Here is a 23,210-nt window from a genome sequence, read left to right on the forward strand (position 1 = left end):
ACTTTTTTCCCCTCCAAATTAACTTGTTACCACAAACTTGGAAGAGATACAACCTATAATTGCCTCTTGAATTGCATTTAAACCTAGTTATTTCAGCTAAAATATTGGTTGCATGCACAGTGATCAGTCAAAAGGATAAATTCTGTATAATTGGGGATTAGCAATACCATAGGGGGCAATTAGAGCAGGAAGCTGTAAAGCCACAAAACCTGGAATGAGCTTCATGAGCATGTATAATACCTTAAATTTAAAAGGGTTCTTCTATTCTAACATCTCAGACAAGTTCTGTCACATCAAAATACTTCAGGGCAACTGCACAACACTTGTTGACTAACCCATGCAACTCTATCTAGTACAGGTACTCTCTAAGCAATTACACAATAACAATACAAAAAAAAAATCACACAAGGAAACAGGAAGGTGACCAAGGTAATAGTAAACACTTGGAATAAAAGTTCAACTAACTGTTGGTCGGCACTCAAGACAAAACTCAGTCATTTCAAACCAAGTAGTTGCCTATACAAATGTTAAATTCTACTGAGGAACTCTTTTTAAAGAATACTGCAAACAAATACACAAAGCACTATGCAACCATAGTATAAAAGCACTATAGAAGAGGATTATTTAAAATCACACCAGTGATGCAACATCTCCACTTTATGCCACTATATGACACTTCTGAACACTTAGAGCAAAATCTGCAGGCTATTCTGCTGTTAAATTCAATGAAGTCTAGAGAACTGCAAGGCATGTGAACACATGCAAGTTTAGCCAGGGTAAACAATAAATTCTAATCTAATGAGCAAAGAAAAAAAAGACTTGGTTCCCCATGGGTGACCTTAGGGGCACATTTGGCTAAGGAGAGACCTAATGTTACTACAAATATGCAATGATGGAAAATAACTCCTGGTGGAAAAATAAGAACATTAAATACCTCCTTGCTTTTTAGTTGAATTCCAATACTAAGTTTTGATCATTTTTGGGAAAATAATTTCAGGATGACAAGTTCTGAAAAACCAAAAATTCTATTTCAAATCCACTAGACTCAGATGGGTTTTGAGCAACAAGAAGGAGTTTAATTTCTTTAACTTCCAGAAGAGCCAGTCTAAGAGGTGCAAAAGCTATCAGTCAAACAGGAAATAACTTGTAAGAAAGGACTTCAGGCCAAGTAAGATAAATAGTTCATATCAGCATAGGCTGCAAAAATAGAACAGGTCTGTAAATACAATTACTCTAAACAATGACAAGCAAACCCAAAATCCAGTAATTTACCAAAATCATGTTAAATAAAATCCCACAAGTACATAAATTCACAAGACTCTTCAGCTCTGTGGAAAGGAAAGGAAGAGAATACAGCACATAAAATACAACAAAATTATGACTTTTGCCTCTGCTTTCAGAAAGAGTGACAAACATTGAAGTATTTAAAGGGGAATACTTCAAATACAAATAGATACATCAAATAGGTACAAATATGATTCTAAATACAAATAGATTCTTCTATTTGATCAAAGCAATCTCTTGATTCAAGGACTAAGCAGTCATCAAAATATATTACTAGAATCTTTTACTAATAGTTTTGTTTAAAGGGACAGTGAGACCAAGTTATTCAAAATGGGTGGTGGAGGAGAATGATCCAGACCAGTTAAGATGCAAGACTTCAGAATATACTCTGAAGAACATAGATATCTGGGGTACATTGGATAAAATACAAGAGAACTGCCAAGAATAGGGGCTACATAACTCAGCTTTCTACTACAGTAGGTGGAAAAATATTTAAACTTGAAAAGCAAGTAGAAGCATGGGATAGGCAAAAGATACAAGAGCCAGGTTATGTGCAAAGATATCTACTTGAGAGACTCATCTTTAAATCTATTAATTATTTTCTTTAATAACTTAGCAGAAATGACTATGCTAATTTACAGTCCTGCGTCATCAGCTACTCTCATAATACAGACTAGAACTGGAGTCTGGTGCCAAAACTAGTCAATCAGAGACTGGAGGAGAAAAAGTGGAAAGTAAATCTCAAACCTTCAATTGGGCATTCACTTCAGAAATCTGCTATAACCTAAGAACTTGTTTGAAAAAGATGGTGGCTTAAGAAAATCAGATTAATTGACAACAAGATTGATATGTGCTGTTGTGATGCCATAGTGAATAAAGCAAATGCAATAGAAGTGTATCAAGAAGGATGTCCCTACCTGTAATGAGTGTTTATTCATACTGCTGTACAAGGCACATGGCACACTATGCTCTCACATAGAGAACTAAAATTCTCATAAGCCATCTTCAAAAAAACATGACATAAAAGGGAAGCTCTCACACAGAGTTTGCAGTGAAAGCTGACAAAGTCGCTGTCTTTTATAGCACATTGAGGTAAATATCAAAATGATTCTTTTATCTTAAATACCTGCTGATCCACCCTGAAAGAAGAACATTTGCTAAGAGCTAGTTACAAATGCACTCTGCTGAAAATAAGATGACTGATTAGGACAGTAAGGGTCCGGAACAGCCTTTAAATCAAACGTGGCAGGAGGAAAAAGACCACATGTGAAGGCAGAGCTTGAGCTTTATTTATGAACCAATTCCTATGTGACATGCAAATAGCAGGAGACTGGACCTTATGAACAGGAGAGCCCCTTTTAAAACCTGCATTCTTGAAAAAAACCTGGAATTTATAAAACCAGATTTCATTCAGCAACAGTCAAATACTTCTTCCTACAGACAACACCTCAGAAACACTGATCCAATACAGTCCAGCTATTACCATCAGCAGTTACATTACAACCAACCAAACACCACTGGAAAACTGACAAACATAACACCAGATGACATAGCAAACCGAGAAGCAAACTGCTATAGAGCCCAAATTTACATGCCTTTCCAAATACTAGGAAATAACTGAGTTAATATATCACAGTTCAACTGTGAGTGAGGGGGAAAAAGCAAAATTAAGTCAGACCCAAGATCTACACACATGCAATGCTAAAAATGTGATCCCATAAAAACAGAGGTAAAGGGGTTTTTTGGGTTTAGGGGGTTTTTTTGGTCCTTTTCTATGAGCCTTCTATTAAACTTTTGCCAGAATAGTGACAACTAACCCAGAAAAAACAGGAAATCCTTCAAACAAGGGGCCAAAAATTTCACTCCAGTGGAAACTCAGACAGCCCTTTAGGCCAAAGTCTAGTAAATATTCGTATTTCTGAGAAAAACCTCCTCCACTTTGGAGGTGGGGAGGGAAGAATTAAGGAGTAATTTGGAAAATATCCTTGACTGATAACAGTTGGGTTTTTTACGGCATGTCCCTAGCCTATTAAAAACACCTAGAAAGACAATACCTAAGATTCAAAACAGCTGCAATCCAAAGTCTCCAAGGCAAACAAATAGTTTATTCCCCCCTCTCTAATCAGCTTCTACAATTTTTTTCTGCCATTACCACCCTTGCCAGGGTGCTGGCTCTTCCACTGAAGAGCCTTTCTACTCTCTCTACCAAAAAAAACACCCAAACAAATAAAACCCCAGAAGTATTCTCTAATGAGCTGACTAATGTCTTGTTTTATGATGGAATTATCACAGAAAGAATTTAAAAATATAGGAAATCTACAGTCATTTACTGGACTTGGAAAACAATAGGATGCACTCGTGGGGGCATAATTACCCAGATGAAATTGGGACAGTATTGATCACCTGCTGCACACTTTAGTTTTGACACAAACTGCATGTGCTCAATGTCCAAAGATATGAGTGTCATAACTAAAGCCCCTGTTGACAGTTTTGTCTTGAACATTTCATTGAAGTGATCCTGATCCTAGGGCAGAAGTCACTTTTATCAGGCAGGGCAAAAAGGTAACATCACACAAAGATGGTTTCCCTTCTTCCAGAACAGAAGTAGAGTGTTTCTAACCCAACAGGCATCCCACCATCCAAGAGAGTATAATCAAAAGGTTCTCTAGCATTCTTGCACAGAAGGAAAGCTTTCTACCTACCAAAGTGGTCCTGTAAAAGGCTGCAAGTGACACTAGGAAAGCAGAAAAGATCTTTGACTATGCCACCTATCCATGCTACCTTTTCTAAAATAAAATAAAAACAAAAAAAATGCTGAAAGGTTCAAATATAAGGAAAAAAAATTTTGTTTTTTTTCCAAATCAAAATAAAGGCTGCTGAAGATAAAATTTTCAGTGCTTAACTCACCATCTTTTTAGTTTGCAGTATCAGGTGAACTACTCATAAAATTTAAATATTTATCAATAGGATTTAAATACTTAATTGTTCTAAACATTATTTCCACTTCTTATAGGAGTGTGTTGAAAAACAGCAATTTCCTCAGTAAACGTGGAAACGTTACACAAGGGCAGAGTTATTTTAGAGATAATTCAGTAGTAACGTTCAATTTTCTGAATAGCACTAACACATATGCCATAAGATCACAGTATTTGGACACTGCTCAAGCCAAGTAACAAAATAAATCCAGACCTTAAAGTGTCTTTAAATATTATGATTAGACTTGACTACTGTACTGCAATTTAAAGATACCGATTTACGTACCTGTGATGTTTGGCCCTGTGACTTTGCAAGTTGAGTTGTTCGCATGTTTAACGACTGGCTCCTTGTGACTGTTGCTCCAGAAGATTTCCCATTAACTTTTCTTTCCAGATGACAATTTACTAACAGCTTTTCTTCTAGCAGCACAGCCTCCCATGGATCTTCAGCAGTCATAGTTGAAGCCCTCCCTCCATCATTCTCTGCTTTATTTAAAGTCTCCACACTATCCACTTTCGGTTTACTTAGGGGATCCAAATCTAACCAGTCAAATTTACTAACATCCCCGCAGCTTTCCGAGGCTGGCAGGTTAGAAACTGCAGACTTTATAGCAGTCATTTCCAGGTCTGTGCTCGACTTCCCATTTTTCAGAAATTCTGAAGTGCTTGCAATTTTGTCAAATACTTTTGCCATTTCTGGTGTGAGTACTGGAGGATATATAGGTAGGTTTCTTTGTGGATGGAAAGGTGTGGTAGCTGCCAATGGGTATGAAATGTATTGTGACTGTCTTGGAAGACCAAGATAAATAGGTTCTCTGGAGGGATAGGATGACATACTTGGATGGAATCCGTTGTGAAATACACCAGTCTGTTTTGTGTAAGAAGCTGAGGTGTAAATAGGAGGTAAAGTGCATGTCACAGGTGCTGGTATCCCAGGTGTCCACTGTCTCCTCTGACCCGCAGGCCCAAGATAAAATTGCGAAGACAAAGATGGGCTCAAAATAGGACTTGCTGGTAATGTAGGTACTTTACTAGATTCAAAATTTTCATCCAGCAGCAGTTTCTCTAGTTCAGCATGTGTAAGCTTCTCTATGTCAATGGTACTTAGTTTATCTTCCATGCTCTTGGCATCAGACTCTGGAAACACCATGAGATCATGGTCCTGTTTGTTATGAGGCTGTGCTTTTTGTCTGGGGCTGCTTAAAGAATGAAAGGTTTGTTTATTACCAGCTACACCTCTTTCCTTCTGCATCTTGGCTAACGCCTCAGCTTCCATCTGCAATGCCTCCTCTTTGTCCACGTCTTTTGACCTTGCGGCCGACAGAGAAGGTGACGAGCGCTGTTTGAACCCATTGCTGCTGGATATCTGGGCCATGCCGCAAGAGCAGATGTCCAATTAAGGCAGCAACACTCCCCTTGTACTGGTTGTCTACCCTTGGCTTCAGAATAGATTTAGCAGACCTAAAAGGAAATGAAACGTTAGAAACACAGAGAAGAAATCATGCCATACATCACCAACTGACAAGGCCGCATATGCCCTTCAGAAACCCAGGACATAAAATTTTCAAGAGACCAATTTTTATTTGTCTGGGGGTGTCAAACTTAAAAGGAAGCCACACAAATCAATCCACAGTTATGCAAGACCCATTTATTTTTCTTACTCTACCCACTGGTAAATACTAGCAATTACTTGGTTTCTTTTTGCACCACTAAACCCAAGACACAGAGAAGCTCCCCTTCAGGTACCTAGTGGTTTCCAGATTTGAGCAATTACACAGGTGCAATCTTGGAAGTAGAAATCATTCTAAAGACTATACAAATATCTAGCATTGATAAAGCACATTATCAAGAGGACTTCCAGCTTACTTCAACAGATTACAAAAACAACAGACCTTTCAAACTGCTGTACCATGATTATAATGGTCATAATGACACTGAAGAACCTCTCTTCTCTTGGAAAATATTGTACTTTACCCTCTTAACAAGAAAAATAATGCTTATGAAATGCTATTTCTTGGACAAGCAAAATGAGCTATTTAAGTACAACTGCTCATTGAGTAATCTCTTTAACAGCCCCTTAAAGGAAGTGTCATTCACTACTAGGTAAAGGAAGAAACTCTGAAAGGTCACTTGCGCTTAGGGCCACCACCAAGAAAATGATATCTTACATTTCTACAATTCCAGTCTTGTGCTTAGGACTATGATAAAAGTTCCCATATTCACCACAGTATCTATGCCTCTTTATTAAAATAATCTTGTAAGAGATAACCACAAGAACTGTGTTATTTTTCAGTGTTACTTCTACTTTATTCTACAGCTTTTGCACACAGTCGGGTCAGAGCTGAGTCCAGGAGATAAGATGTCTTCCAGAAACAGTTAGTGTGCATATCAAGTAGCAAGATGAGTTTCTGCTAGGAGGCTTACATAATCAGCAATCCTCATTAAAACACAGTTTCACTGAATTGGATGAGCCCTACAGATGCAAATCATCCTGAGTTTAAATCATGCAATGATCTACAAATTAGGAGTTCTCTGCAGCAAATAATGTAGATAACTCTAAACTCTTTATGTTCCCTTGTATTCACACCCATTAGAAGGGTTTGGATTTTGGGCTGGTTTTTTTTTTCCCTCCCTGAATCAAACCAGAGATATGTGCTTCAAACAAAGTGATGGTATTTCTCTGTATTCCCCACATGGATAGCAAGATTCTCAACAAATTCTCTAAATTCTTTAAGACTGGCCAAGTTTTTGTTTTATCTGCTTCATTTCAATGGCTTATAGTGTGAAGGACAGACATGTTGATAAGAGGTTCTATACATTTCAGCTAAGTCTGAAGACATAGTCAAGTGAAATCCTTCACAAAGCAAGATTAAACAAGAAATGATGTTACAAATGCCAAGATAAGATTCAAACCAAAGAGGGTGTCTCCAGAAAGACTGAAACAATGACAGACTAACAAAGTTATAAAACCCTGAAAACCACACAGCTGAAATCTTGGGGCATAAAGTCTTAATGAGAAGCTTGGGAGGTCACAGGTATGTATCCATGCCACAGGATAATTATATAAATGTTCAACACAGACTAAGTCTACAGAAAAAAGCAGACACCAGATTCTTTCCGAACAATATACTAAGCTCCAGTTTGACAAACATTAAGCCATAAATATTGCCATTAGGATGAAGTCCTCTCTATTGGCTATCTGCAGAGCTGAGTGTTCAACCCAATCAGGGAATCAATTAAAAAAAACAAACAACAAAACCAAAAAAAACCCAAACCATTTTGCCGAGTTCCTTTATAGATAGTGCAGGTCTCTGGTCCCATTAATAGCACAGTTGTGGCCTTCAATTATTTACTATGCTCCTGTTAGCACAGCAGTCATACTAAACCTTCTCCTAAAGATATACGGAACATTTTGTAGATGCTCTAAGCCTACTGGCCACAGATAATATCCTAACAAGAAGTCCAATATACTTGACACCACCTTCTCAGACTGCCTAGAAAGCCAAGCAGGCTTTAATCTCTTTATTAACTTACAGATGGTTAAAATTGCTATGTCAAATTTTCAGATGCAAGGACACCCTGACTTGTGAAGTCCTTTCAATAATTCCTACTTGGCTTTTCCAAGAAGCAGCAGCATGAGGTAAGTGCAGTTTTCATAGCCTTGCTGTTGCCTAAGGATTCTAAATAGCAGTGGGACTTTTTTCTGAATTTTATTTAAAAAACTAAACTAGGACCATACTATCTGAGACTATTCAGAACTGTTTGGGCCACAACTTTGAAGATTATCAACGCATTATGGTGCTGCTTGATAATTACAACAACAACAACCACCAGCTCTTTAAAAAAATAGGAAGCCTTATTTTTGTGCTGAAATCAACAGCTTTGATCTCCATATTGCCAAGCAGTCTCCTACTCACAAGGAGTCACTGTTCCACAAAGTCACAACTGCAGATAAACATACATTCCTTAGCACTCAGAAACATGGTGCACAGCTACCACAGCACATTCATTCATAACATCCAGAGAATCCCAATCACTCAATAACTGCTTGTTTATTTTACAATTTTACATTAACAGTGCTGTGTTTCTGTCAGTGGCTTCCAGCATTCAAGATAGAAGATTATTATTAGTGGTTATCTGAAAAATTGAATTTTAGTTTTTATTTTTGCAAGACAGCCTCATCAGCATACATATACTTAACTTGATTGCTGTATTTAAGTCCTGTCCTTGGGAAATTTCTAGAATCAAATCAGTGTATAAATTTCTGTCAAATTTTATAAGTATTTGCATGCCAGTTCTAAGCAGTAAATGCACACAACACATCAGAAGAAGAAAAGCTCCCTCCCTAGGCATAAGCATGATTAAAATACAATAGACCTTCTTTTAAATGCTAACTACACCTCACCAGCTAACATTTTCATGTAAGTTCAGCTTCCCTTTGAACCTCTCACTTTGTAGCCATCCAAGTTCAAAGCAGAGAGTGAGCAGAATTTCAACTTCTCCAACATTTGCAAACAGAAGGGCAAATTCCATTAAGACCATCTATCAGCAGGGAACTCCTCTCAAACACTCAGAAGACTATGTTTCAGTTCAAATTCCAGAAGCCCAAACCATTACTGACTGTGCCACAGGAACTCACCAGAAGTTTGCAACAAGTGGAGGTCATCAGAAGACCTAGCAGTAATCCTTACAGAGTCAGGATTGTTCTCATCTCAACTGCTGCACACTATTTTAAGTAACAGTAATAATCAGTTTTCAGCTGTCAATCTATTCACCTTCAAGAGCACTACTCTTGCCAAGCACTCAAAGAATGTGAGAAACATTTCATTTTTTCTAAATGAAAGCTAGAAGCAATTGATGAGATTGTTTTATCACTTATGAATTTCTGTTATAATCCGCTACACCACTTATTTCTCTCCTAAATTTGAAATTAAACAGACACATTCATACTTTGTGTGAAGTCATCACATTTACGCTGCCCTAGCCGTACCTCACCAATACTGCCTGCTTTGTTTAAAAGCAGGTCTAAAATCTCAACCACCCAATTTATCCGCAGCCTAGATGAAGGATTATCTGTCTATTGCAGTGAGACTTCATTAACTTCAAGCAAATTCTCCTTTAACCATTTGACCAGTTGTGATCAGACATGAGTTTGCAGACCCCTTTGGCTCCAGTCTAGCAGAGTTTCCATAAAAGCAACACTTCCTTGTTGACAATTTTAAATAAATGTGTTTAGAGTCTAAAGTTAATTTTATATCACTCAAGTACCTGTGTATTGTTATGTAATTTTGAGTATTGCACATCGTTCGTTATTTCAAAGGAGTAAAATACTCTTAAAAAAAAAGGCAGCAAGAAAACTTTATTAATATCAAGAACCAAGAAACTACAAGATGTTCAACCACCTCCTTCAGATCAAAACCTCAGCACGGAATGGTAATTAATTTCAAACCAGATTTTCACTTACAGTGGCTTACATTAAAAAAAAATTACAAATACACTAACTTAGCAAATACATAAAATAGAACCAGGAAGAACTTTTTCCCCAATAAGGAATTTATAGGTTTGTGGTAAGAAACTTCAGAGGAACTAATACAGGACATTCCACCTCTACCAGGACAAAGATTCCCAAAATGTAAATTACCTTCCTATCTTAGTGAGCCAGGGATGACTTTGTTAAACATAAATCCTGTTACCTTAAGCAGAGGTAATCTCACCATATGCTCATGTACATGTTAACATTCTTCTCTACTTAAGATGAGTTGCACAATTTTCTTCAGAAAAAACGCCATGGCTTGTAATATTCTATTTATAATTTGTTCTAGTGCTACACAAGAACAGAACATATTATTTGGTAATTTATTCACAAGAAGTACTTTATAGTTATCACAAATCAGTGCACATGAATTCCCTGGAGTCCAAGCACTAAATACAGAAGCAACGATAACAAGTCAGGCCATTTCCTGCATTCCTTATAAAGTAATACCCTGGCATACAGTAGACAGAGCTTCCTCAAAACAAGTGCAATTTTCACAGTAACTTTGAAGTTATTTTGCCATTACTTACAAAAAAAATAAAAATATTTGAGGCATTTGCCTAACATGGAATGATAGCTAACTTGAGAATTAACAAATCTTCCCTGCATACCAGAGACAGCAGCAGTTTTATGGGATACCAGGGAAAACTTAGCAAACTACGACAGCAGTAATATACTGTGGAAAGTACTAACCATCTGCAAAGGAATTCATAGCGAGACATTTGCCACAGCAGGAAAACTCCTTAGCAAGAAAAAAAAATAAAAATCAGAAGCACTTTGATGTTCAAAAGTCCTCTCTGCCAGATGCACTCAAATTGCTACAAACAGAGAAAAAATTGAACAGATATTCATGACATGACTTCTTGAAGTAAGACTGTTATTCTTTTAAAATACTCTTAAGTTTAAAGTAGTAGCTTCTTTAATCCAATCATTTAGAAAAATTAGAAAGTGCCCCCTTACACGAGATTAAGATAGTTAACCAGTAGATTTTGTTTCATGTCACATCTACAGAATCTTCAAATTACATTTCACTAGCTTAAATACAGGTGCAATTTTTAACCGGGCACAAACTCTGAACCAACACTCAATTCATTTGTTTTACTCAAATCATTCAGCTCATAAATACCAAAGCAGGAACTGCTTCTCAACTTTGATTTTGAAATTTCATCACAAAATCTTAGATCTTGAGGGCTGGGCAAGAATGGGATGTTTCTAGTACTAGAACAGGAAGCCTCAAACTTCAAGATCTTTCAACATCAGCAGCAAATCCCTTGAAAAATACACTCTTTCAGTGCTTATAAAAGCTTATGAAGTGTTCTACTGAAATCAATTTTCATGCAGGACACTGTGCAGAGGACCATTATTATATATGGCATCCTTTTTAACTGTAGAATCTGGAGCTTTTGATCAATGTTCCAACAAGCATCTGTCATGATGCTCCAGCCAAACCTCAGTGTAGGCAGCCACAGCTACCTACAGATCATGTGTTTTCCATTGCCACAAAGTACTCTTCCCCTTCTGGAACCAGGCATTTGCATCATTAGCCCCTGCAAGGCATTCCATCAGTAGATGTGGATATATGCAGATTTGCCACCACAGGTTTGCAAGCTTATCCAGCATATTTGTGCTGCTATACTCCTCCCCTCAAATTTTGAATCTAATCACCATTTCATTTAAGTCTGTTAAAGAGATGGGGGTCTTAAAGATAATTAAATTCCATGTAAGTTTTATAAAAGCAAGCAGCCAGACCCTGCCAAAAACACTGGGTGTCACAGCTAGAAGAAAACTGTAGCATGAGCTCATATTACTGGACAGATTTATTACCAGGATAATCTTTATAAATACTTGAACTGTGGTAAGAAGTCCTTAAAGCCAATCAGCTGAAGACACAAATCAACAGGAAACTTGGCATCAGTTCCATCAGCTGCAGAGCTACTCATCAACCTTTGCATCCCTGTATTTCTCCCTATTCTGTTCTTAGCTCTCTAGCAGCACACCTGCTATTCTGTTCTTGACCAGTATTGTCTTGATGCAGGTACCAGAAAAAAGCAATAATCAAACTGATGGCATCTCAGGCTGTTTCATTCTGATGTACTGGGCCAAGATTTTTTTTTTTCCATGCCTTACAGCCAAGCTTATTACCAGCATTGTTTGACAAAGGCTAAGAATTCTAGTTCTGTTGCAATGTTTCTCCTTTCAGAATAATACTTTCAACTGCACTCCCCATGTTTCAGAAGTTGGCTTTACAAACTTCTTACTGGTTCTCTTGCTTTACAGACACCTCTGAAGTTGTGCTTTTCTCCACGTCACCCTGACTATTTTTCCCACCAATCCCTCTTTGCAAAGGGTTCTTGAAAACACTCATGCAACATAAAATATTTCATACAGAATCAACGTTAGCTACTGGCTTAGGTGTTTTGTTTTTTTCTATTCTTCCACTTCTATTCAAATATTTTGATTCCCCAGCTAAATAATCGGTGCAGTAATCCCTGATTTGCAAAGTAACTTTATTCTGGAATATCACTTTGATGGAACAATTAAGACTGGGAGGGGCCTTGGTGGGGGTCTCTAGTTTCATTACCTGCTCAAACCAGGGTCAGCTATGAGAAGGTAACAAGGGTGCTCAGGGCTTTATCCAGGCAGCAATGCCCAAACACCTTTCATATAGGTTTATAACATTCTACAGCATAGACAGAAGACCACGTTAAAATACATTTTTTCTTAAGTTACACGTCTGAAGTAAGCCCTGCAGATATCCTCCTGATGTCACAAAACATTCAAAATGCAGCCATCTGCAGGAAGTTCATGATGCAAGGTACAGTGGCTGTTAACATCGGGAGATGAAAACAACCCTCCATCACAAAGATCTTATTTTTACTCCCTGTGCAGCAGGGCATAGTACACGCCTTCAATCAAACATAATCAAAAACACGCACTGAGACGAAACATTGACACCACAGCTCTGGCCCAGGTTTAAGTCTGTATCACTGTATTAGTATCACCCTACCAGTCTAACCAAATGCGATTCTGCTGCAGTAGCCAAATTATTTCCACCACTTGCTTCAGCAGATGAGTTTCCCCTCAGGCAGGAAACTTGCAAAGTTTCAGTTATAACCAGCAGATGCTTCTTAGTCAACAAACCTTGCATTCATAGAAGTATGAAGCAGAATTGCTGATTATTAATTGACAGAACAAACACACAATTCACATGTACCTTTTTGCTTTATCTGTTAGAAAATACTAAATGCTTATTACATGTATTGATTCAATGATCACAGGGTTTTGTTTGCATTTTGTTTCTGTTTGTTTTTTTTTAAACAATACACAGGTAGAAAACTGAATAGGGTGGCTACACCCTGTCAGACCAAAGGTTCATCTCATCCTTATCTGGTCTCTAAGGGTGGCTTCAGAAATGCAAATGGGAAAAACCTAAACCAAGACAAGCATATAATGACACTTCCTCAAAATACCCTTCTAGTCCCCACTAATTTGCCACTCAAGTACTTCCTGAATCCTGAGGTAACTTCTCTAAGATTAAGTCTCCTGATGAACTTTTTCATCCACAAATTTGTCCAGCTGTATGCTGAACTCATCTAAACTTTCAGCACTCGCCTCATAACTCAGCACTGTCACCACGCTCTGCTCTTCACTGTGACTACAATCTAAGCAGAAGATCACATCAGTTATTGATGACCTGTTCTAAATGCACCTCCTAAAAACATCAACTACAATATCGAAATCTACAAGCTAAATTATTTACTCTAGCTCATCATGCACTGACCAATTTCCAGATGGGAACCAACGACATCCTCTCAGCACAAATACCATGAGGCCCTCATACACTACGTACTGCAAGTTTCCAATTGTGGCTGGGTTTTTGTAAGTGATGGTTTGTTTGTAAACTTCAAATTACAAGTTACACGAAACATGTAGACATACCTTTGCCCTCGATTTCAATCTCTTCTATGAAAGCACTCAGAAGTGACCATCGCTTGGAAAAAACTAAACTTAATCTAAGGAAATAATTTCAGGTTGCATTTCTAAGGTACAGACTAAGGTACAGATTAAAGTAATATTTCTCATAGCTTTCTGAATGTGAGCTTTGAGGAAAGCATTTTATTCTGAAACTTCTATAGCTTGAGTGAGATTTATCATTACTGGAACGCTTTGAAACACCTCCTCCTTCCCTTCCATGTCTGGAAACAACTTCATCATTCTTCTGCAGAAACTGACTTCATCGTGACCTCCTCGCCTACAAAGGGGCTGGATGATGCTCTTTAGATGACTGATTTTATTGACCACTGTTGATAAAAACTGAACTCTGGTTCTGGTAATTAGTCACACATCCACATCTTCTGCTTAAAATGGAGCAACATGTTTACAATTACACTTCCATGAAGCAAACAATTTGCATTTGTGCTGTACTGTCTCATTTTTAAGTTTGTTGTACTATTCTAAAAATAAATAAATACCAAATAATTCCAACACTGACTGTAAACACTAAAAGACAATACTTCTAAAATAAAAAAATGGAACATCATCATCTGAATGTCATTAAGGCTGACCTTAAAACATGTACTATATTTTATGAATTCTAGTCATGTTAGCATTATACTTACACTGGCCTACCTACCAGTACTAATTTACTGCAATTTTTAAAGCTCCCATAAGTCAGACGTAAGATTCTTTAAGAGTTTAAAGGCAAACAATATACAATCCTGCTCGAATAAAATTCAAATCTAGCATTCGTTTTTCTAAATAATCCCATACTGGTCTGGTTTTCGTCCCACATAAAAGTCTAACACGACAAAAAAAAAAAAAGCTCTAAAACATCATCTCAGCATTTTTATTTCTAAAACAACAATTTCTCCAGCTAGATGGCAGATATAATAGCAGCACTGGATAAGAAATATCATCAGTTTCAACTTAGTTTGGAAGTAAGAAACTAAGGAACGCAAATTCAGAAAATATTTTTTTACTTGACATTTTGAAACGCATAATTTTCTATTTAAGGCATTCAATTATCTTTGTTATGACACAGAGTGCTACTCAAATCAGATAAAAATAACTAAATAATCAATTTAAATACACTGATTACCTGTACTGATGAACATTTATGTTTGAGTTCTTCACAATGACAATAATAACCCAAAGGAGAGAGGAACCTCAAGTATCTAAATCAGGATTATTATTGCATTGTAATTAAGAAGGGCAAATCTATTTTATTAAATCAGTCAAAATTTTAAATCTTTTTTGATATCTCCTATGTATTTTTTAAAAACAATCATCTTTAAGAGATGTAAAAGAATGTAAAAGAAATTTGAACATAAAAGAAAATTCAAATACAGTACACCATTTAAGAAGATGGGACTCTAAATAACCTATTAGTTGCCTAGTTTGTGGTCCTGTCCTCAAAAGGGCACTTAACTTCAAGTATTTGTCAGTCTCTCTGTGTTTTCTCTCAGTGCCTTTATCTTCTATGCAACTTTCTTTCACTGTGCACTTTCTCTTACTAGCTTTGATTCAACTTGCTTTTAGAACAAAAAACACAACCCCAAAACAAAAACAACAGAACTTGGTGGCAATTACAGTCCCTTTCCCCCCCTCCCACAAATGTGCTAAGTGATCTCCAACTTAAGTGATCTCAATTTAAGCAACTTCTCTTTCTCCCAGACACATAATAAAGTTTTTTCCAGGCCCACTCTCAGTGTCAGGGGAATGAAGGACATAATTGCCTTCAAAGACGACAAAACCAACTAACAAAATACTTTTGTGTGTCTGATTTCATTTCCCCTGCCCCATTTCTGCTTCCCCTTTGGATTCTTCATAAATCATCCACCACTACCACTCCTGAACACAGATTATATTCTAAACGAATATTGCACAATATCTTGTACAAACATCACACGTTTTTTCTTGAATTTTCAGTTCCGTTTGGAAAGAGATCTGCATTAAACACGCAAGGTTTTTATTTAAAACCTCTGCAACTCTCCTCTACCCCAAATCAGTTTGTGCTATGCTCTAGCATCACACTTGTAATAAGTAATACAATTACTAGGAAAACCATCTTTTTTTTCTTCCAAACTCTTTTCTTTTGAGTGCATCTTACATCACATCCTTTTCCCAACAACAGCATAGCTAGACTGGGAGGTTACTTGTGCTAACAAAGGTGCAGGTATACCGTTTTTATTGTGCTGATGCAGAATAATAAACTCGATCAAGTCAAGAACAGTAAGCCAGTCACACACTTCCATCCACCACTAGTAATTCGGAAAAGCTCCCGGAGGAAACAGCAGAGCTGTTTAAGGATCAGCTTTGTAAACATCCAACTTCTCTGAAACCACAGTAACGCACCAACCCGGGGCAAGCGAACCCCCTCAAAAGCCAACAAGGAGATGAAGAAAAGGAAATGTAAACCTGGTGCGTTCCTGCAGCGACCGCCAAGGTGCCCCCTACGCAGGGCGAACCTCCCCAGGCTCCCTACCCCGTGCCGGTGACAGCTCCCCGCACCCCGGCGACTTCACCCCCGGGTCCAAAAACCACCTCCGGCACCTGCGGGGCGCGGGCAGCTCCCCCGGACGGCTCCGCGCCCGGAACGGCGCCTCTCCAGACGCGCAGTTCCCCGCTGGAAGCACGTCCCGCAGGCAGAGCCCGCACAGACCCCGAGCGGCGGGGACGGGACGGGCCGTGCGGGCACCGCAACCCCCGGGCCCCGCCGCCCGCAGGTGCCGCCCGGCAGCGCGGGCAGCTCCGGCCGCCGCGGGGGCCGAGCCCAGGCCGGCAGCGGGAGCGCCCCGAGGCCGAAGGGTCCCGGCGGGGCGACCCCCGGGGGGAGCGGGCGGCGCGGGGCACGGGGAGCAAAGCGGAGCGCGGCGGGGCAGGACAGGGACAGCGGGGAGCCCCCGGCTCGGCTCGGCCCGACCCGCGGCAGCGGGGGCTGCCCGCGCCTACCTCGGCCATTCCCCCGGTCCCGCCGCTCCCGCCGGGAGCGCTCCAGGCTGCGGGCGGCTCCCCCCGCCCCGCCGCCGTGCGCTCACTTCCGCCGGGCCGTGCGGGGGGGCGGGCGCTGCGCTCGGACCGGCCCCGGGCCCGGCCCCGCCTCACCTGGGCCCGCCCCGCCCCCGGCCCGCCCGGCCCCGCCCGGGGGTCCTGCCCCAACGCGGGGGTGGCCGAGCCCCTGGGCCGCGGGGGCCGGGTGGTGGCGCTGGGGTGACTTTCCGTCATTTCCTCCCCTTATCGCCCGATCTTCCCAGGAATGCGCGGCATGGCTGGGAACTTGCTCAACGCACCAGAAATGTCCGTCGGGGGCGGGGGGGGCCGCGGACACAATGGACTTCCTCAGCCGCCGGGAGCGGGGAAAGGGCCGGGACGCGGCGGGGCCGGGGCCGGGGAGTGACGCTGGAGGAGCCCCCGGCACACGGGGCTTAGCTGGAGGGATAAATGCTTTCACCACTCTCCAGTTGCAGACCCCGGTGGTTTGTTCCACTGCATTCTGTTCTGTTCCACTACACGGAATTTTGCTTGGTTTAACTTAATGAAACTTCTTATCCGGCACGGGCAGATCCCGGTTGTCAACTCCAACCTTCTTGACATACCAAGGCTTTTCAAAAAAAGACCAAATATTTTGGTTTGACCTTCACAATAGCTTCAAAAGAACATAATGCTTTGGGTATGCCCAAAAGTATTGCATGTGGGATTTTATACAAAGTTTAGACAATGGGCCTTTCATAAAATCAAATTAAAAGTTGTCATGGGCATTTAAAAGTAACAATATGATTTGTAATGTAGATGTAAAAGAGTTCCAGAGGGAATAACTTTGTATTCCATCCACTCGGGATACTACTTAAAATAAGCAAAGACCTCAGTATTTTATTCAGCACTTTGAGCACACCGAAATTCTGAAAAATACAAAACATTTAATGAAGCATAGGAGACACATGAAAAAATGTCAGTTTAGAAGATACTATATAAATGAATTAACAAAAATTAGTCAGAAATACATTGCTGACTGTGATTCTGTGTGATTGTATATAAGCCCCACCATTATAGCATCTAAGCATTCTCTGTTGAATAAATCTTGACCTGGCACCAATAAGGTCAATGAAAGCCCTTGCAGGTGATTTCAACAAGAGCAAAATGTAAACCTGGAAGGCTGACACAAAATGTGTTCCTGGAGAAGCATCATAGGCATGACTCTTTAATTACACAGATTAAAAAAATTACCAGATTTCTTACTACCCTTGTGATCAGAGGTTTTTCAAGCTGTCAGTTATTAAGAAAAGATATCAATCCTTTCTAGTGCCATTCCAGTATTGACAATCAATAAGTCAATTCTGCTCAAATTTTGAATACATTAGAAGAAAACTACTTTTCTCTCAAGCTCCAGGTTTCTTTCCAGACTGTCTGTCCAAATATACCTTCTTTTCAGATTGCATTTTAGAGTCTTTCTCCTGGCAGTCTTATTTCCTGGCCACCTCCTCTGCTGGGCTCCTATGGTGATCCTGGCCCCAAGAGCACTGCGTTTGGAGGAGTTAGTGACCCACATAACAATCATACTGTGCTATGCTGCCTGGCCTTCAGACCTGTTTTGTCTCCCTTGGCCACAGGATAAACTTTGTAGCCCATTATACGGAGAGTTTATAGGCAGCTCCCACTTGGTACCAGTGATTGCACCATCTGCGGGTCCTTGGCTTTATCCAAAAGTGCAGCAAGATGTTCCCATGTCAACACCCTTTCCGTTTGTCAATAGAAATAATGGACAGAATTACTGTCTTGTAAGAGAATCCTGTAACAGCTGACATGGGAAACCCTTTTCTAGGGATGGGTTCTGTGGAGCATGCTGTGCCCACTTGATGCTGCACAGCTGAGGGTTCCCAGCATGTATAGAGTTGTAGGATTATCCGTGCTATCCTCTCTTTCCTCATAGTGCTGGTTGTAATAAATAGCAGTTCAAATGATACTTCACAGAGGCACAGCACCTTTCTTACTGGGATTGTCAAAGACCAGCAGCTCCTGGTGCAAACCAGTACCATGGTGCTTATGCTGCTTTCCCCTTCACATGCAGGTCACATTAATTGCTCCCAATTACACCTCCAACTCACTGGCCACATGGTTTAGCCCTGGGACAACCATTTGTCTATGTTTCATCCATCTCTAACCAAAGGAGCATTAATCTGCTTAGACTGAACAAAAGGCAGCTGCTACATCCAACAATTTCAACAAGATCATATTGGAACTAACATGATCTTTAAGTCCCTTCCAACCCAAGCCATTCTATAATTCTATGATTCTACGATCATGACTCTTTGACTGATCAATCTCCATCAGGTTACCTAATATGTGACAGTACAAGCAGGTCAAATATGAATTGTACTACTTGAGATAGGAAAGATGATTTGGTTCATTCTGTGGATTAGTGCAGAATTTTAGACTGTTATCAAGCCTGCCTCCCAGTGCCATGATAACTGTAAGAACCTTCCATGTCTTTCCTTAGAAATTATTTCATTCTTGTCAGAAATTTTTCCTCTACTCTGGATTTATTTTAATAATTTAAACCCATGCTTTTTAGCGTTATCCCTTTTTTTTCTTTCAAAATGTTCTAAAGATACTTTATGTTAAATAGGTATTGATTTCCTTTTATCATTCTGAACACAAACTGAATGTGCTATTCCTTCATTTGCTTTCACAGAACCACTAAGGTTGGAAAAGACCTCCAAGATCACCAAGTCCAGTCTTTGACCAATCGCTATCTTGTCAACTAGACCATGGCACTAAATGCCACGTCCAGTCATTTCTTGAACATCTTCAGGGATGGTGACTCCACCACTCCAATGCCTGACCACCATTCCACTGAAGAAATTCTTTCTGATGTCCAACCTGAACCTCCCCTGGCACAGCCTGAGGCCATTTCCTCTTGTCCTGTTGCTGGTTGCCTGGGAGAAGAGGCCGACCCCCACCTGGCTACAACCTCCTTTCAGGTAGTTGTAGAGAACAATAAGGTCACACCTGAGCCTCCTTTTCTCCAGGCTAAACACCCCCAGCTCCCTCAGCTGCTCCTCATAGGACTTGTGCTCCAGATCCTTCTGCAACTCTGTTGCCCTTCTCTGGAGATGCTCCAGAACCTCCATGTCTTTCCTGAATTGAGGGGCCCAGAACTGGACACAGTATTTGAGGTGTGGCCTCATCAGTGCTGAGTACAGCAGACAATCACTTCCCTAGTGCTGATACAGGCCAGCACCTTACACTGAAGAGCAACCCCAACATCAGGACTTTTGCCTCTGCTTTCATTGTTTCTCAGTTAAATTCACATTACATAGGTACTGATTACTGGGTGCACTCTAAAGCCAGTACCAGCCAGTTTTAGAAACAGCATTTGTATGTCAGATGCCATGTAGTGTTCTCCATAGCTGGGCAGCCAAAATAACTCTGCCAAAATAACTCTCGAGAGAGAATTGATTGGCATTGGAAGCTCAGGTTCCAGGTGGAGTGACTCTATACCCTAGAGAGTTGAGTCAAGGAAGGGAACAATGGCATAGCCTGCAGACTTGCTTAGGAATGGATGATTACAAGTTACACATTCCCGCATGCAAACATGACATCAGTTTTAAAGTATTTCTCATACAGGAAGTTATTAATACACCCGTGTAAAAGCAATGTACAATATGTGTATCTTAGCAGGCTCACTGCCTTGCTACTGTGTGCCTTGTCTGTGATACACTGACCAAATGCCACAGTAGCTCTCAGGAGACAGTGGGTAAAGCTATGTCTTGCAAAAAAACCACAAGTTACTAAGTACCATTCTTATGAAAATTTAAATTGCATAATGCAGGCAGAATAAATGAGAGGTTTTGGTCAAATATTTGGAGAAAGTAAGTGCTGTGCTCACTATGTTGATACTCAAACATCCCAAAAACATTCCCACACAACATATGCAAATATCAAATCAACTTGTGTAACTAACAACACTGACACTGGCATTAACTGGAAATGCAACAAACTGCAGCTAGCAGATGCCTTTTAAAACAATACTTGGGATGCAAGGAAGCTTGATGTATACCTAGACCAAAAGGATGGCTAAGTATAACAAAGTTTACCAAATGTGTTTTGGTGACAATAACAATATAAAACAAAATCAAACAAAACAAAACAAGAAACAAACCAAGCCCCCCCCAAACAAAACACCTCCCATCAAAACAAAAAGGAACAACACATAAAACCTCCAAAACAACCCACTTTAAACCCAAAATTTCCTTAATTTTCTTCTCAGCCTAAAATGCTTTCAAGTAAGCTCTTCAGATTTAACAGATGAATGCCTCAATTGAACTACTGGAATTGCTACTTGCCTTTAACTGGAAGGAATAAACTTGATGTCTATTGTTAGTATCCTTTTTCTGAATGAGAAATTGTTAGTAGGAGCACAGGGATTATTAAAGGACAAACACATTTCCTCTGACAGTAGGAAGACGGAGTGTATCGTACCAAGGACAAAAACATTTTCGCAGAATCCATGACGTGTTCCAGAACGTGGTGCTCACTTCGTGCCGCGTGGAAATTCCCAAGCATTCGTTCATCGGGATGCAGATTGCAACACAAAGTTCACATGCTGATACGCTCTCCGTGGCACACACTACGTGTGGGTGTCTCACTGCCTCGTGGAGCAGTCTGGGAGAATGGCACCGCGAGGTGACAGGTCGGCAGGGGTGGGGAGCGCATCGCTGCGTTGCAGCCAGGTGTGAGCACCCCCTGGAGCAGGGAGCAGCCAACCTCAGCACTGCAATCCCAAAGAACCCTCCTGCACTTGTCACAGCCAGTGAGCTGTGCTCAATGCTGTAGCCATTCTTGTGTGTGGGAGTCTTCAAAAGCCTTATGACCTGTGACTTACAGCTATGGAGCAGTTTAGAAACTCATTTGTGAAAGGGAAAGGCTTTACTTGAATTGTAAAGTGCACAAACTCAGACTATGCAGGAAAGGATAATTATGCGTCTACATCTACGACTCCAGTGTTAGGCTGCTCTTCTGGATGTTTGAATTAAAGGCAAAACAGCTTAAATTTATCTTATTATATTTTCTTAAAGATGTACATATAAAGAAATTGTTAAATATACTGAGAAACTAAGGTTAACCAGAATAAATACTACAAAAGTCTACCAAAGTTCAGCTAATCGATACACTGATGTCCTCAAGGTGACCCCTATGTATTTGAAGGCAACAAGTTTTAAGATCTAATTCTGGGACAACTGATGATTTGTATCAAAAGTTCAGCTAGGATTTTTTTTAGTATCTATAAACTTTTTTTTCTCTAAAAACCAGCAGAGGGAGACAGTTTCTTTTTTACTCCTAAAGAAAGCAAAAGACTATTACTTCCTCAAAAACGACAACTTTAGAAAATTCAGTATAATTTCCTAGATTACTCTTTCAATGCCTTTTTTTTTGATAATTTTGAACTCTAATACTCACTTTTCTTTTTTTAAGTCTTAGTGTTTATCCAAGCTTAGATGGCTCTTACTTAGGTCTGCAGATGTTTAGTCAACAGTATGTTCCTATTAATATTTCGCTGTGAATTTCTTTCAGGGAGAAAGGGGATATCAGTGTTAGTAATGAATGAAAGAAAAATTAGGCTGTGGTTATGTTTTTATTGTTTCACTGTTATGCAACAGTTTGCATATGTTTTCAGCATGTCTAAGGTCTGCATATGGCTCTCAAAATCTATACAATATCAGCTGGCTATATATATGTTACATATTTAAGGATTAAATATAACAAGAAAATTCTGTTCTACAATAAAAACCACAAAACCAGCTGGTGATAGTTTCAAGTGCAAGTAAAATATTGTCTTGGGTTTATTTCTTAGGACCCAGGTCCTGCTTCAGTAAATGGGAATTTAGGCATTAGAAGCCAAAATATTACTACGGATCTTGGCACTGAAACTGTATGTCCCACACAGTTTAGGCAACATTCTGTGCAAAATGGCATGACGGCATACATTTGAAATTCATGAAGTATTTTTCATATTCACCCATATTTTATCAAATAAGTTATATCCAGATGAGCTACTGAACAGAAACAATTTGACACATTTCACTCCTTGTTTTTCTGTAAATACTTTGTGATAACTTTTTAATCTACTTTTTTTCCCCCATATAACTCCCTTTTACAGATGGTCTATTTAATCAGAGAAGAAATTTCAATAAGTGTTTTTCGGATAGAATGTGTTCTATGTGATATACACGATTTCTATAATTTGAGGGGTTTAAATAAAAGGAAGCTTCTGAAAGTTCCTAGAATAGAGTGGAAGCAGGAGAGTTTGAGAACATATGCAGGAACTGTGTCAATGCTGCAATGTGCTCAGGAGGTACCGTGGGATAGTTGTTAGTCTGTAGTATGCTGTGGTAAGGACTATTAATGTAAGAATGATGCCA

At 39.8% G+C, this 23,210-nt stretch overlaps 1 protein-coding gene across 2 annotated transcripts in view; it reads right to left on the reverse strand.

Annotated features, from left to right (window-relative positions):
- Positions 1 to 16,836, reverse strand: part of PIK3C2A (phosphatidylinositol-4-phosphate 3-kinase catalytic subunit type 2 alpha) — a 51,136-nt gene extending 34,300 nt beyond the window's left edge. For both annotated transcript variants that reach the window (XM_027701227.1, XM_027701216.1), the window contains exons 1-2: positions 16,744 to 16,836; positions 4,546 to 5,720 (exon numbers count right to left, since the gene is read on the reverse strand). In XM_027701227.1, coding sequence (XP_027557028.1) covers positions 4,546 to 5,634 — 1,089 coding nt within the window. In that variant the 5' untranslated portion in view covers positions 5,635 to 5,720; positions 16,744 to 16,836. The remainder of the gene's footprint in view (positions 1 to 4,545; positions 5,721 to 16,743) is intronic.
- Positions 16,837 to 23,210: the final 6,374 nt, after the last annotated feature.

The sequence above is a fragment of the Neopelma chrysocephalum genome, unplaced genomic scaffold (genome assembly GCF_003984885.1).
Source record: "Neopelma chrysocephalum unplaced genomic scaffold, ASM398488v2 Primary Assembly neopelma1_24, whole genome shotgun sequence".
NCBI classification, from domain to species: domain Eukaryota; kingdom Metazoa; phylum Chordata; class Aves; order Passeriformes; family Pipridae; genus Neopelma; species Neopelma chrysocephalum.